The sequence below is a fragment of the Onychomys torridus genome, chromosome 1 (assembly GCF_903995425.1).
Source record: "Onychomys torridus chromosome 1, mOncTor1.1, whole genome shotgun sequence".
Classification (NCBI taxonomy): domain Eukaryota; kingdom Metazoa; phylum Chordata; class Mammalia; order Rodentia; family Cricetidae; genus Onychomys; species Onychomys torridus.
Window position 1 is genome coordinate 108274223 of NC_050443.1, and position 17247 is coordinate 108291469.

General features: G+C 38.2%; 1 protein-coding gene across 6 annotated transcripts in view; it reads right to left on the reverse strand.

The window, feature by feature from the left end:
- Ate1 (arginyltransferase 1) overlaps positions 1-17247 on the reverse strand; it is a 125813-nt gene that overhangs the window by 64180 nt on the left and 44386 nt on the right. For all 6 annotated transcript variants that reach the window (XM_036195107.1, XM_036195097.1, XM_036195078.1 and 3 more), the window contains one exon: positions 1938-2119. In XM_036195107.1, coding sequence (XP_036051000.1) covers positions 1938-2119 — 182 coding nt within the window. The remainder of the gene's footprint in view (positions 1-1937; positions 2120-17247) is intronic.

A 17247-nucleotide genomic window follows, 5' to 3' on the forward strand; every position in this document is an offset into this window, starting at 1 on the left:
ATCTCCAAAATGCAGCCTGAATCTGACCACCTCTTACTACCTTATCTAAGATATTGTAACCTTTAAATTATTTTATATAAAGCACAATTAAACACATCGGAAAAAGGATCATCAGACATCAGTTACAAACACTGCATAGCTGTAAATTTGTTATTGATGAATTAAGAGAAAAGTCAGGCAGAAAATGTCAAGATAGGCACTGAGACATAGGCAAAAGATGATTATCAGCCCAATTTGTAAAATTCAAATTGATAATTTAAAAAGAAAGCATCAAAGCTTCTACTTTGATAATTCAGGAAAATTATACATATACAAAAATTAAGATAATCTGGCAGTACACTTCATAATGGTGTAAGAATGTGACTATAAGAACAAATTTTAGGGAACACAGTGAGAAAAACACAGAGGAAAAAGAGACCCAAGCTACCTGAAAAACAAAAGCAAAACAGTTCCAAACCTCCTTCTTTTAGGTGTACTGCACACATATATAGATAAGCAGGAATAAGAACAGAATCAAATTTTCGAGAGAAGAGACTCCCACTGAAACCTTCTCACCATTAAAGACATTTGTGCTGTGTGACACGTATCTGCAGCTGTGGCCACAAATGGGAAATTTATATTAATATTTAAAATAACTGTTTTAGGAGGTTAGAGAGATAGCTCAGCAGTTAAAAGCACTTCTTGCTCTTTCAGAGGACAGGAATGCAGTTGCCAGCACCCACATCTAGCTGTTAACAGCCACCTATAACTCCAACTCCAGGGAATCCTGCTGGCCCTCTTCTTGCCTCCACAGAAGTGTGCATGTAACATGTGTGCATACACACACACACACACACACACACACACACACACACACACACACACACAGTGGTGGGGAGGGTTGGGGGAAAGAATAAAAGAAACATTTCTCAAAAAAGCAACAGCTTTAGAAATGATGCCAATGTTTGATGTTAATTTTCTAGCTTTTAATGTTTCTATACATTTGAGAGTATAAAAAAATCATTGTGGACTCCTGTGAGATAGCATAGCAAGTAAAATGCTTTCTGGGTAAGCCTGATGTCCAGATCTTCATCTCCAGGACTCATACAAAGGCGCCAGAAGAGAAAAGACTCTAAAAAGGCCATGAGATGTCCATTCCTTCCACCCCCGCCATACACACAAAATAATAATAAATATGTTTTTTCAAAAAGAAAGCACATGTTTGGAGATGACTACTGTTTCATGTATATATTTTCTAAGCTCCCCTGTCAGAATCCTTTATGCTCCATAAGTGTAACATTATCTATATTGTTATCACTAGCATACATATTCTCTGAGCGTTAGTTAAAGATACAGCTAATGTGATGTGAATGAAGGAAGGAATGTGCATGCACTGAAGAAACACAGAGTTGTTTAAGGAAAGGGCCCCATTCTGACAGTCATATCATCAGGCACTTACATGGTTTTATGAAAATACAGATGTGTATGTATCTACAGACTAAGATGGTGTCATCAGGCAGTCTTAGGAGACTACTTTCATATTTGCTCTGCTATTAACTGCAACAGTGTCACGAAGCATGTGGTTGTCAGTAGTGGGAAGTTCTTGACTAACTGCTGGTATCTGTGACCCTTGTTAGAAAATGATTTCCCATTTGTGGCCACAGCTGCAGATACGTGTCACACAGCACAAATGTCTTTAATGGTGAGAAGGTTTCAGTGGGAGTCTCTTCTCTCGAAAATTTGATTCTGTTCTTATTCCTGCTTATCTATATATGTGTGCAGTACAACTAAAAGAAGGAGGTTTGGAACTGTTTTGCTTTTGTTTTTCAGGACTACTGTAGCAGCAGATTATAACATACTATCAAAAATAGATTCCTATTACATAATGAAATATAAACAAATTGAGTAATTAACTGAACCTCCATGAAACTAATTACAACTGTACAAAGCAGTCTTACCTTAATGCTGAATAGACACCCAAAGACAGAAATGAATAATCAGGATCATAGTACAGATACACTGAAGACACACAGTATGGGAGGATGTCTATCACACCCACAGCAATGATCTTCCCATCGAGCCAGTACTGCTGGTGAAAGGAGCCATAACCGCACTCCGGTCCATTAGCAGGGTGCTCTGCCTATGAAAAAGCAGGCACAGAAACATCAACGGGAGCATATTCTTTACGTTAAAAAGAGCTCTTAATCTAAGTAATCTTGTTCAGGTTAATAAATTTAAATTTTTGCTTTGTTGTGACCACATTCCAATAGAGTGCTTTGGCATGAAAAAATAATTTTTTTTAAAAAGGGAATGATAGACAGAAATGAGGGAGAAAACAAGAGTGAAGAGAACAGGAAGGAGAGGAAAAGAATGAAAGAAGGGTGGGGGAAAGAAAGAGAGGAAGGCAATTAATGTGATCCACCTCCTCCACAGGACTACAAGAAGAAAATAATGTGATATATTAATCAGTGCAGGAAATACATGACACATTTCAACAGCTGACCAAATCTGCTAAGAAGTGACAGGGAAGAGATTTCTTGAGCTCTTTAATAACACACAGAAACCACTGCTACCAGCACAGTTAACGTCAAGAAACCAGGTGGTTTCCTGTCCTTCCCCACTTATGATTATGAATACAGCTGACTCTATTCAGTATCAGATTTGAAATCCCAGCTAATATAGTAAGGCAGGGGAAGGGACCGAAGGGAGCTGTGGAAGTAGACCAGTGGTGCTTGCCTAGCATGTGCAAGTCCTGAGGGAGAGGGGGTGGGAAGGGAAGGAAAAAGGAAGGAAAGGAGGAAGGGGGGAGGGATGAGATGGGGGGATTAATTCAGAGTGAAGAACAGAAAAATCAACTGTCTTTCTTTATAGATGACATGACGGTAAAAAATCCCAAAGAACAAAGAAAAATACTGTAACTAATAAGTAATTATTGCAAAGCCTAGAATGAAGTTAAGGTGTGAAATTCTTTTTCTTTATAATAACGATGACTAGAATATAAATTTTCAACACAATGAAAAAAAAAAAGCTAAGTTTAAAGCTTACATGCATAGAATCTATACACAAGAAAGTACAAAACATCTATAACAGGAATCATAGATGACCCAAATAAATGGAACAACACATTTTTCTTGATCAAAACTGTTATAATGCCAGCTATTTTCAAGTTGCTGCCAGACAGTACAATCCCGATCAAAACTGCAACAAGCTGTTTTATGAATATTAATAAATTCATTCCGAAGTTGGACATGAGAGACAAAAGGCTCAGGACACCCAACTCTACTGAGGAAGGAAGATATTGTGATTGTCTTGACAGAACAATAAAGAGACAAGCCAGACTAGACAAATCCAACAAACACAGTAACCTTTAACAAAGAGTAACTAACGGCAATTCAATAGAGAAAGGCAAGTCTCCACAAACAACAGTGCTAAACAGTTGGACATCCACATGTAAACCAAAGCACCAAGACAAGCCTTACACCTTTCATTATAGTGAGCTCAAAGTGGATCACAGACCCAAATGTCAAATTCAGTACTAGAAAACTAGACAAAGGCATTTGGGAGAGAAAATATGGGTGATCATGGCTTCATTAATGAGTTTTCAGACATAGCATCAAAAACAAAATACATGAAAAAATAGTTGTATGCACTTTATTAAATTCATTTAAAACTTCTGCTCTGTAAGAAATGTTAAGAAAACAAAGTCACACCACAGCACACATATTACAGGACATACTTAATAAAATGTGCAAAGCTTTTTAAGATTCAACCATAAGAAACTAAACAACCAAATTAAAAATGGACAAAAGATCTGAAAACATGCTTTACCAGAAAGACAGCATCTAATCACAAGGAACAATGCTCACCATCACCACAGATCTACACATAGAACATGAAGCAGTTCTACATATCAAAACACTGTCCCACACTGGCTGGACATCAAACGTCAGAAGAGATACAGGGCAAAAGGAAGTCATTCTCTAATGTTGGGAAGGCAAAATAGTTGTAGGCACTTCAGGGGCTTCTCATTAAAACTAAACATACTCTGAGCATAAAACCCAGCAATCACACTCTGTACTTATCCACTTGGTTTGAAAACTTACCTGAAGACAAAACCTCACAAGATGTTTATAACATCTGTTCCTAACTGGCCAAAACCAGAGCAACCCAGACATCCTTCAATATATAAATGGATAAACTCCAATTCATCCATATAATATATTATTATTAACAAAGGAAATTCTCATTCTCTCTCTCTCTCTCTCTCTCTCTCTCTCTCTCTCTCTCTCTCTCTCACACACACACACACACACACACACACACACACACACACACACAAGGGAAGAAGGGAGGGAGGGAGGGAGGGAGGGAGGGAGGGAGGGAGGAAGGGAGGAAGGGAGGGAGGGAGAAGACAGGAGGGGGCAAAAGAGGGAAGAGGGTGAAAGAGAGAGAGAGAGAGAGCACACTTAAAATACATATTGCTAAGTAAAAAATGCCAGTCTGAAAGTCTGTATCCTGTATAGTTACAATTATACTGTACAATAGGCAAAAGTTTTAAAAAAAAAAAGGCAAAAGTATACACAGTTTACTTCATATTAGGAGGAGTTTGAGAAGTCTAGACTAGGGATTAATAGATGAAACACAGGTCCTTTAGGTGATGAGACTGTTCAGAATGACATTATAACAGCAAAGACACAATACTATACGTTTTTATCAAAAGTAAGCACTTTATTATTTATTTGGTTGGTTGGTTGGTTTGGTTTTCCAAGACAGGGTTTCTCTGTGTAGCCTTGGCTGTCCTGGAACTTGCTCTGTAGAACAGGCTGGCTTCAAAATTATAGAGATCTGTCTGCTTCTGCCTCCCAAGTGCTGGGATTTAAGGTGTGAGCACCTACTGCCCAGCTAAAACTCAGCACTTTAAATAAAAGAGTAAATCCTAATTATGAAAAATTTTGCATATCATCAAGAAGGTCTTGTGAAAACAGAGACTTTAACAATAAATATAACTGTAGTATAAATGTATGGAACAGTCTTCCAAAAAGAGTTGGACAGAGAAGAAAGTGAAGTAAGTAAATCTGGAAATGAAAGGGGTCAATATGGATGAACAAAAGGAAGTGCACATAAATACTGTACTCTGATAAACTGCTTCCCATGTGGGGACAGGTTAGCAGTTCTGACACTGCTATACGTATAACAAACAAGCGAACAGATAGCATATGGTAAGGTTCTCACTGCTGTGACTGGAGAGATCCAAGTGATGATGGATTATAGTTGAGAATAGGAGAACTCATGCTTGGCTCGCTGTAAACACAGATGGTTACACACAAATATGTGCATACTATAAGTTTGTACATACTCATGAGTTACTATACACACATAGTTCTTTTTCTGTCAGCTGAGAGAGCCTGAAAGAAACACCTCAAGAGAAATGAGCACACTGTACTGCCAAGACCTTGGTACATTTTCTGCAATCAAAGGAACCAGTGCTAGGAGGAGAGGTGGCTGACTTTAGGACTGGGTAGGAACTACACAAAATGAGCTTACTGGATCTCAGTGTCGGAGAGGTAGTACTCAAACAACTGATCCACACTCAAAGAGGCATGGGAGTTAACTGAAAGAGCCAATTCATTGCTGGACTATTTTAAGCAACAAAACAAAAGTGATCTATAACCTGTGCACCCATACTACTATGTATCATTGAAAAATAATAAAAGAACAGAGGGAAATCTCCCATGCAGAAAAATACCAAATTTACATAGATATTCTGCCCTGAGTCAAGGGAACACAGATATGCATAAGGGAGGTCAGGAGTTGTTTTGTTTGTTTTTGTAATTCAATTGCATGTTTCTCTAGTATGAACTCTGTAGGTGACATCATCCTGTCACAACATCAAAAGTTTAGACAATACCCTCCTCTTCCACCATCATTTCAACCAGGTCAGAAAGAGCTAAGTCTTAGAATACTGGCCCCCCTTTTTTTTCCAGGAAGCTCGGGAGCCCTTGATAGAGAAGCATCCCAAGTCACCAGTGCTTACTGACTTGAAATCCCACTTCCTTAATGTATAGCTATCACGTCTTAAATCTCATTAGTTAAGGCCCTTTGTCAACATTACTCAGCTGTCACAAGCACAGTGGGAGAAAAAAAAACCTACATATTACATAAAAAAGCACACTATTTGGAAAAAAAAGTGAAGGATATTTGCCTTAAAGCCAAAAAACATCATGTAAATTGACAGGTCTCAAACTTCATGGCCTCAAACCCCCTTATATTTAGGTAAGTAGAGAGAACACCCAAGAGTTTATGTCTAATGGAATACATATACAGATATTTATCAATTACAAAACAAAAGTGAAATTTAAGAAATAGATCTAATAATTCATTTAAAATTAACAATAAATTCAATATATTTCATTCATTCTGTGGTTAAAAGCAATAACAAAAAAAAGAAAACATAAAACCCTGCATTTTCCAAAATCAAAAAACAATACATAAGGAAAGTTGCATAGTTCTGGATTTTTTTTTTTTTTTTTTTTTTTTTTTTTTTACAAATCTGTATTAGAAGATCACCTGATGCTCATGTCAGCCTCTGAATTTAATCTGCTGCCATCATGGATCCTCTGCAAAACAGACTGTACACTCATGAGAGTGAGAGTCAGGAAGGCACTATGAAAACAGCACTGGTCTTGAGGACCCTCTGACACATGCATCAAAAAATGAGGAGCCTATAAACTGTAAGGTACAAATTTAAAACAAAAACAACAACAACAAAAAAAAACCAGGATTCATACCAGTGCTTTCCTTCTAATTAAGTTTTGAGAAACAAAGGTAAGATACAAATAAAAGGAGACCAACAAGCAAGCTTAGGCCAGTTTTGCTCACTCTGAATGGCACAGTCCCAAAGCCAGTGTTTACAGAATTGCAGTTAGGTCACTTAAAAGCAAAGTCATGTATACAGCAGCTACCTTTAATTTGCTCATAAATCAGTCAGTGAGGGATTTAGCAATACTTAATGTTTCTTTCCAAGTTTGCAGTTTGCAGTTTAGGATCTGTAAAGGAATTAATCAGAAAATTTTCACAAGTTTCCTCCATTTCAAGGATTTAGCTGATAACAGGAAAAATAATAAAGCTCCCCTCTGCTATACAAAAGAAAATTCACCTTGAATTCAGGGGAAAGATGGCCTAACTTCAGTGATTAATGAGCTATGCAGTGCGTATCCATTTCCAAAGCGCCATGGAGAGGTGACAAGAATATTAATAGGCCAATTCTCACTTCCAGCCAAACTGTTCCCCAAACGGTTGCTTATTTATTCTAACAAAGTACACCTGTATCCTCACCCACCTGCCTTCCTGTGCCTCAGTGATGCTCCAAACAAACTCTGCTAGGCTCAGAGTAACCAGCAAAGAGGAAGTCAGTTGAGAGTATTTTCAAAAGAGGGTAGGGATGGGGAGGGAGAAAGGCTTCAGAGAACAGAACCTGAGTCCCCTCCCTTCCAAAACAGCCCCAAACCACCTCTGCCAAATGGTTCCTCTAGGATACAAAAATCTACAGGTGTTTTCTTGTGAGTATGTTATTTTACAACTCTGTAGGGACAGAGGTTAACCTGTAGAGTTCTTAGAAGGGAATGAATAATTCCAAATGTTAGTATACTACCCTATATGATAATTAGTAGTTGTTTTAATCTATCTAGCAATCTAATCTCAATCTTTTATTTCATTAAATTATATCTGCAAATGATCTTTGAATCAGTTTTAATGTTACTGGTTTTGTATCAAATAACAAGTCGATTAAATAAGACATGTATTTACACTGTCTAGGTGAGAACACTATTTTATCTTTTTAAAAATTCCAGTTAAGAGCCCTAGAGGTCATCTCCTAAGAAGCTTGAGTGAGCTCACTGGCTGGAGGACACATGAGAAGCGCTCAGACAAGCATACTTGTTCTTACACCCCAAGTGGTTCCCATGCAGTGCCATCTACCTACCACTGTGCATTCTTTGCTTCACGCCTTTCTCTTTCCTGGGTCTGTTTCCATTTCCAGGACCAGGACTGTACAGAACCACTACTGAACCAAGAGTTGGATCGGATGTCATGTTGGATGGATAATGAAGAAATATTCTCTTTTGAACAACTGAAAATGGAGAATCTGGGTTTTCAGTATTTTTATTTGTGTACTTGTTAAGTTTAATCAATTAATAAAACAGTTCTTTGTGACCTGAAACCACTGTGTTTGATGTATGGCTAGTTACAGAACTAAAAGTTTTCTACATGTCTGTCCATAATCAGAAAAGCTTTTCCTTCTATTTCTATGTAAAATAGTTCCCACTTACAGGTGATAACAAATTATACTCAAGTATGAACTCTGTGAAACTGATTTATTGAGATAAGCAGGTAATAAATCAAAGTCTTCAAATTCACAGAAAACGAGCTCCTTATAGAAACTAATAGCTTAGAAACAAATTGTAAGAATCCAAATATACATAATAATAGTAACTCTGGAAAAACCAACTGGCATGAAATTCTTAGTTTAAGGAAAAAGTAATAGCTTCTCAAATTTATAACCAGTATCGCTGGATTTAAATAGTATACAGATTTATTTCTTTGTTTTTAACTCACCATATAGACCAGGCTGGCCTCCAACAACTCACTAAATAGACCAGGCTGGCCTCCAACTCACAGAGATCCACCTGCCTCTGCCTCCTGAGTGCTGAGATTAGAGATGTGTGCCACCACCACCCAGCTATGGATTTATTTCTAATGAGAACAGTTTAACTGAACTTCTAAAACTATACCTTAGTTTACATCAAAGTAGTTAGCACTGGGCTGGAGCAATTGCAGTTACAAAGAGGGTTTGCTGTACAAGCATGAGGACCTAAATTACATGCCCAGGTCCACGCAGAAAAGCCAGGTATAGTGGCACAGGTTTATAATCCCAGGCTTTGGGGTATAGAGCTAGGCCCTGGGGCTCATTGGCTAGCCAGGCTAGCTTACCATGCACATTCTAGGCTAAGTAAGAAACTGTCTCGAAAAGTAAAGTGGATGGCTCCTGAGGAACAACACTTGAGAGGTTGGTTGTCCTCTGGGATCCACATATACATACAGACATGTGCACATACACCTACACATTAACATTAGTCATACAGAATGCTTAAATTTTTTTAAATGTAAATTTGTATTCAATTAAACTGAACTATAATACTGGCATGTTTAAGTATTTTAAACTATTGTTTTAATTACAGTAAAATACACATAAGAATGTACCATTTTAAATGTTTTTAAGTAGAAAACTGAGTAAACTAGTATGTCTTGACGATCTATTATACGTGCCTCCTTAAAGAGAATATTACAGTATTTGTCCTTTTGTGATCTGTGTAAGTGTCTCTGAGTTCCATCCAATGTGTGAGAATTGCCCTCTTTTTGAAAGGTGAACAGTATTCTGCATGTCAGTGTAACTTTCCTAGCGTTCATTTCTCTATCAATGGGACACCTGGTTGAGCTGCCCTGCGGCTGCTATGAACAGCTGCTACAATCACTGCCACACTTGCCCTTCTTTCCTGTGGAACTGCTAAGCACAGGGAACTTTTTTGGTTTTGTTTTGAGTTTGGTGTTGATTTTAAAAACAGCCTCTCATTATGTGGCCCTGGCTGTTCGGAAAACTAGTCCTTGCTTCCAGAGTGCTTAGGTCAAAACTGTACACCACCCACTGAGCTCACTTGAGTTTTTAAAGAATGTTCCTCCACTGTAACTACACCATTTTCTATGTCTGCCAATAATATACAAAGGCTGCAACTTCTCCACACCCACACCAACACTATTTCTTAGTTTTTGTTAACCTACTCAGTACACAGTGATACTTCATGGTTTTGATTTGCAATTCCCTAATAATTTCTGGTGTTAAACAACTGACATTTTATGTATTATATTTTGTTTCAGCTTAAACAAATTCTAAAACCCTCTAATAATTTTAAATTTTAAATATAGATCAAGAAATAGAATGGGCCCTCACTGGATACCCACAGTTTCTAAGTAATAGTAAAAAATAAATCACTAATGAGCATATAGTTCACATCCCCTTCCTTCTTACTGATATACTCTAAATAACTACTGCATCACTGGGTCACGTGAGTATGCTCATCTTTGCCACTTCAACAAGTGTAAAGGGAGGTTCAAAAAGTGATGGCATTTGTCTTTATGCATTCTCTCCCATTGGCCACAATGCCTGTATGTAACAGACAGTTCTCGAAAGACTTCTAGCTGCCCAGTTCTCTTTATGAAAAAGAAACTACTTCACTAAAAGAAAGTTTTATTAATAAGGATAAAAAAGCCATATTTAAAAATAAGATATATACATCTGAATACGCAAGGAGATGGATGACATTTGTAGAAAAAAAAAAAATGAGTAGGCTTATTCTATAGTGAAAGAGAGAGCAGAGCCTAGAGCTGAGCATGGAGAACAGCAAGCTGTAGGTGGAGGGATTGAACTTGACGTGTATGTTTATAATGCCTAAGCCTGAAAAGAAGCAACAGATCTGCTCAAACACTGCTTAACCTGCTCAGTCCTGAGGACTCTTCCTCTGGACATTCTTACGTGGCTAAGGAAAAAAAGGTGCTGAGAGATTTGCCCAAGGTTACTAAGCCAATTTGGGGACATGCTGGGAAGGAACAAAAGCTGGACTTCCATCTCAGGTCAGTATTTCTTTCAGTGGACACAGCTTCTGTGGTACCATGCTAACAGTTACAATGGACTCACATGTGCTATTTGATACAAAGAACTAAGACATTTTAGCAATTTGCAAAATCAAAGGAAGAGCAAACAAATGTATTTCTTAGGAATTCAAATGCTCGGAAAAAAGTGAAAAAGGTTTACTCATCTACAACTTAAAACCAAAAGCAATGTAGTATCACAAATAGACATAAATTAACTGAACTTTACAAAGCTTAGGTAAATGAAAGACTTACCATAAATGGTTTTAGTAAATGTTCAGAAGTGAGAAAGAAAAAAGTTAAGTATTTTTACCTTAGAATTTATAGAGTTTTTAAGAATTAAATTGTTAATGCTAAATACTTTGCCTTAAACTGATTTTTGTGTATTTTAAATCCTAACTCTCCTGATAAAAAGATTTTACAAAGGAAGGCACCTTCAAATGGCTTACAAAAAGTAACAGAATCTGAACCCTGACTACAGTATTTACTGAGCTCTACAATACACACCTTGAATTGCACAGTGAGCTTTGGTTAATGCTGTTCAATTGGCAACTCCTGCTTCCCCGGTCCTTCTTATAGGAAAACATATTCCATGGTGACATCCCAGACTGAGAACTCAATGAATGCCAAGATCAAACAAGACTGATGTCCCCATGGAAACTAATCCACCCCAGGATTTACTGTTCAAGCCTTTTCTGAAGCATTCATGCACAACTAATGGGCAATGGAAGCTGCCAGGGACGACGACACTAATTTGAACACTTGAGAAAGGTCTTGGGGTGATGATGAGTGCTAGCTAGCCCAACAAGAAAACGCCTGGAATTTCAGGATTCCCAGACTAGCTCAAGTTTGTCCAGGAAAAAAAAAAACGTGAACAAGACAAATTTGTGGCATTATTCTATTTAGTGTTTGAATTTCTACTTTAAGTGTGCTTCCTTTATTCTCAAAATCAAATTTTAGTCTCCTGAGGTTCTTCCCAGGAAAAGACTTCAGTAATTGTCATTACACTAAGCAATACACATTTTCTACTTATAGTCTCACTCATCATGTGATGTCCAAAACCTAACTGAAGTCATCACCTCCTGATCAACAAGCTTTGGGAGTATTATCTGGCCACACATGCGAGGTGCTTGCTTACACTGTACGCAGCAAAGTGAACTCAAGACAAGGGATGGTGTCTTCAGTTCAGGGGATGGTATCTTCAGTTCAGCTCTTCGTACTTACTAGCAGCTCTGTCTGAGCCAGAACTGCCCAACAGCCCTTCAATCCAAGGGAAGGAGACAGCACTCAACTTCAAACAACAGTCCTGATGATTCTCTTCAGGTTCTAATCGGTGCCTTTGAGCAATAGCACTCAACTTCCCATACAAGTATATGGGACACAGTCTGAGAACTACAGGACTCTTTCCTAACATATACAGCTACAAGCAACAAAACCCTGTTCCCCTGTTTTGGCCCAGTAGTTCAAGCCACAGCCTAGTCTTCCTCTTCTGATTTTTCAGTACCACCAACAGACTGCTTACCATCACCTACAAACAACTATGTAGGGTACCTCCTTCTACCTGGCTTACTTCTTTAAATAACCTGGGCGCAAGCATTTAATAAACAGGTAAAAGCTCCCATCAACTCCCAGGTTCAACCCTTTTCCTAGCCTCATCCACACAGCATTCCAGCTCATGCCGGCTCTCAGCATATCTGATTTCAGTGTCCTCCACACTTAGGAAGACTATCTGAACCCCTCCAGGCTAACAACTCGGCCTCCACCCCCCTCATCTCTCTAGACCTTCTCTGAATTCTCTCCCTCTCTATAGGAGCCAGGTCTCTGTACCCCTATTCCGTTTTCCAAATTCTGTACCATTGGTACAGAAGCTACCTCACAGTACTATGCTGACTGAAGAGACAGTGAGGTTCTTGTGTCTTCTCAGAGTGCTTTCTTAAGTCTTTTGCAGAAAGCCAAGCAGTTCCCCATTCAAAAACAAAATCTTAAAAAACTGTCTAAAAGCTTTTGACAGTATTCATGGCTTGTGATCTGATATTATAAGCATTAATAAACAGCGCTAAAATATTAATTAAAATATATCAACTTCAATATATACTATTTTGATTAACAATAAAACTGTAGCTAACATTCCACATTTAAGGATACAGTAATGGGGAGGATATCAAACTAGTGAAATTTCCCTTTTCTGTTTTCATGTAGCACAGGCTGGCCTTGAACTCCCTGCTTATCTGGGGATGCCTTTGAACTTCTGATCCTCCTACCTCCCCTTGCAATTGCTAGGATTACATGTCTGTGCCACTATGCCCAGCCATGTCAGATGATCTTTCTATAATTCTTTGAGAATTCAAAGATAAAATGATACATCTACTTCTACTGAGATACCTTTGTATATCATAATGCTAGTCACTTTAAGCATAAAATTCTATGAATTTTCAGAAAATTTATGAAACTGAAACTATAACCACAATCTGACATTAGAACTTTTAAAGACTTTTTTAAAATTGTGTGTTTGTGTGTGTGTATGTGTGTGTGTCAGGACCTGCATGGATAAGTGAATATGAAGACAATTGTCCACAGAAGCCAGAAGAGGGTGTTGCATCCCTTGAAGCTGGAGCAACAAATGATTTGAGTGTTGTGAACTAAACAGCTAGTGCTCTTTCTCATTGGGGCATTTCTCCAGCATCTTAGCACTTTTTTTAATAACCCTGTAAAATTCCCAAGCCAATCTGCAGTCAGCCTTCCACATTTGTTACCAATATCAGACAATCACTGACCTGCTTTCTGACTATCAATTTCCCTTTGTTGGGTAAGGCCCATAAGAAGGACACAATACAGTCTGTGCCTGACTTCTGCTGTCTATTACAGTCTCCTCAGGAGTCATCCATGCTCTTTTTCATTGCTGACTACTATTCCACTGTATTCATTCACTAGCTGACAGATGTTTGAATTTTTTTCTAGATTCTGGCTATGATGACTAATGCTGCTGTAACCATTTATGCATGATTCTTTATGGAGACAAAGATTTTTATTTCATTAGGCATAATCATAAGGAACAAGGTTCTAGATTATATAGTAGTATCTGTAATGTTTTGAAAAATAGCCAGACCATGGTTCTACATTTCACCTTCTGATCAGCAAAGTTAAGAGAGTTTGAATTTCTCCACAGCATGCCAACCTCTATCTTTTGATTCAAGCCATTAAGTGAGTTTGTGGTGATTTCTCACTATGGTTTTGACTTTATTTCCAGTGAATACCAATGGACAGTTCCTCTTATGTTTTCTAGACATATCTCCTCTGGAGAAGCACAACAGCAAGTCTCTTACCAACTTTTCACTAAGCTCTTCTGTTATTTTTAAAGTGCTAGAAGCATGTGGCCAGTTCTTGATACCAATTTAATTACAGTTTCAATCCCTTTTTTGGGGGGGGAGGGGGGCGCTGAAGACCGAACTCAGGGCTTTGCGCTTGCTAGGCGAGTGCTCTACCACTGAGCTAAATCCCCAACCCCTCAATCCTTTTCAATTTAGTGAACTTTGTAAAATAGTCCAGAATATGCTTTGCTTTGGTGAATATCCTTATGTACTTGAAAAATACACCTACTTTAAATGTCAGAATGAAACCCATCACTTTGTATGCTAACTTACAATTTTAAAACTGGGCAATGAAGGGGATGTAGCTCAGTAGTGGATTAGTTGCCTAGGCTATTCCAGGCCCTGGGTCCAATCTCCAGTACTGGGAAAATCAAAATCAATAGGAGCAGCTGGGAAGTCAGCTAGAGCATGGACTGCTTTACCAATGAACCATACTATCTATACTTTATGACTTGCTTGACTTCAATGTGGTTTTTTGTTACTCAACAGTATAGTATTGACAGACATCCATTAAGTAAAGCTGTGACCATGATGTACAAGTCTTCAAGACTACTTGTAATTTTGTCTAAATTTTCTCTCAAAGTATCAAGAAAATGTCCTAAAATCTTTGTCACTGAATTTGATTATTTCTATTAGTTTTTATTTTTATTTTGAGGTTTTTATTTTGAATGATTCACATTTTAGAATAACTTGATTTTTTTTATTATGAAGCATGCTTTTGCCCTCAGTTTCCGTCCTCAAGACTATTCTATATGATTTAAAGACAGCCCATCAAATGTTACTACAGTAAATATATTCATGGGACCATCTTAATACAGCCTTTTACCTCCAAGTAATCCACATTTTCATATTTAAGGATAGAGCTTGCTTGTATTCTTTTATCTAGTCTGACAATCTCTAACTTTAACAGGAATATGTGGCCCTACAATGTACAACAGTATGACCACTGGCCAAGTATGGCTATTGGGATTTAACTAAAACAAAAATCTGAAAAAAATCAAATATAATACAGTAGCCATGTATAGTCACTGGATATCTGGAACAATGCAAAGATAAAAGTTCCCATGCAGCCAAGTTTGATTTAGGCTTTTATATTTATTGCAATAATAAAAAGGATTTAAGTGAGCCATCTTGCCATTCATCTTATAGTTTTTTATATTTGTCCTGTTTACCTTTTTATTTCACTTTTCCTACTTTTTCTTATCTTTCATTGAACTGAAAACATTTACCACTATATCTTATCTTCTTCACTAGTGGCTCATTAACTCTCCCTACACACATCCCATAATAGTTTAAGAGGGAACAATTTTGGCTCTTAGAAACATTTGGCAGTCTGTCATCTCCAGCTCTGTGCTTACCACAGTGATAAAGAGGGAGCTACTGGCATCTAGTGGGCAGAGGCTAGAGATGCAGCTGAGCTTCTCCCCATGGTCAGTGCTGCGAAAACTCAAGATGCCCACACTGCAAAGATTCCTAAATCCTGTTCTGAAGTTCACTAACTCCATCTCTGATTACTAGCTTCCTTCAAGTAAGAGTCTTGACTGTGGGCATCTCCCAGCAGTGTCATCCTATCTCCTCCTTCCTACCTTGTCCCATACTGTCAGCTGTGGTTCTCAACACCTACTTAGTCTGATCTACCTCTCTAGGCTCAGTTTTCATCATAAGAGGTAGATATTCTGTGAGAAGTAATACAAGGAATGTGATCAGCGCAATCCTGGTTGCTACAGATGTTAGCTTCTCGGTAAATAATTATTATAACTCCTAAAAGAGGAATTGAATCTGAAATGAAGGAACAGAAGGACACACCTGAAGAGAAGCCCAAGTCCCCACACTGACACATGATCTCATGTGTGTTAACTTGTACTGCAGCTACCTCTCCACTTTCTAAACATGACAGCGGACCACAGCCTACTGGACTGACTGGCAAACTATGACTCTAAAGAGAATGTCAGGAATCTTTTGACCTCTAATACCTAATCCCATTTATTTACCTGCATTTAATTGAAGACATCTGTAAGTGGTGCCACACAAAATGTAACTCAGACTCAGAAATTTCATTAAAAATGTCTATAAGGCAGAAGTCCCACTAAACCCAGCAGGAAAGTGTACATCAGCAGTTACACATAACCACACAAATTTAGAAATAGAATTGAAATATGCTGCCTGCCTTGACAAGTGGTAAAAGCTCCTTTTCCATCAAGTTTAATGAGCGAGCGCTATTAGTGTTCAGGAATGAAAAAGGGTCACCCGGCAGAGAGAAGTAACCGATCTCCACACATGGTCCATTCAAGTGACAACGTATCAGATTACTGACGTAATTACTATAACCCGACAATTTCATTAGATTCATGTGGCAGTTAATGGCTGGAACTTACAACAAAGGGACCTGGTTCATTCATGGGACTTCGTATGACGAAGTGAAGCTCAAAGTCAGTTTGTCAACTACAAGTCTCCCACATTTTACTGCCCACTGAAAAGACTTTTCTGTTCCTAAAATGTGGAAGGTGACATGCCTATCTCTGGCTAAAACATGAGCTTCATAGGAAAATGGCACATGTAGAGCTTCCGCATTCTCCTGCCTGGGCTCTGCTCTGCCTTGTAGGTGGTGTGGAGTGAAATGGAGCTCACTGAGCTCTGAGCTACTGCAGGAGACTTGGGGACGGCCGCCAGCCAGCAAACCAGCCGGCAGCACTTGTGGATTCTAAGCCAAAGGAAGAAAAACAGACACCCTCAGCGTATTTCCTACCTATTGGAGAAGGGTGGAGGGTGACCATCTTTAATTATTTTATCTTTGTCCTATGTATCAATAAGCTTAATAATAAAAAACTGTTTTAAAAATCAACTTGGCCAAGATGCAGCACAACTTCAAAAAAACTTCACTGAGTGAAGAAAACTAACAGAAAATGACAATCACTCAATTTTGATCATGATGTTCTGACTTTCACCAAAAATTACAGACTCTGTACACTCAGCCCCAATGTTGAACAGAGTAGTTAATAGACTGCAAGCTCTCTACAACTGATAGCATTCAAAGGTGAAAAGACTTTGAATCTTTCAATCCTGTGCTATGCTCAGTGTTGGCCACAATTCACTTCATTTGATTATAATAACCTAGTTAGTGTTAATTTCTTCTTCAGATTTAAAAGCTGCAGCCTAGAAGGATTAAATGACTTGCCCATGGGCCATTCATGTCTCTCTC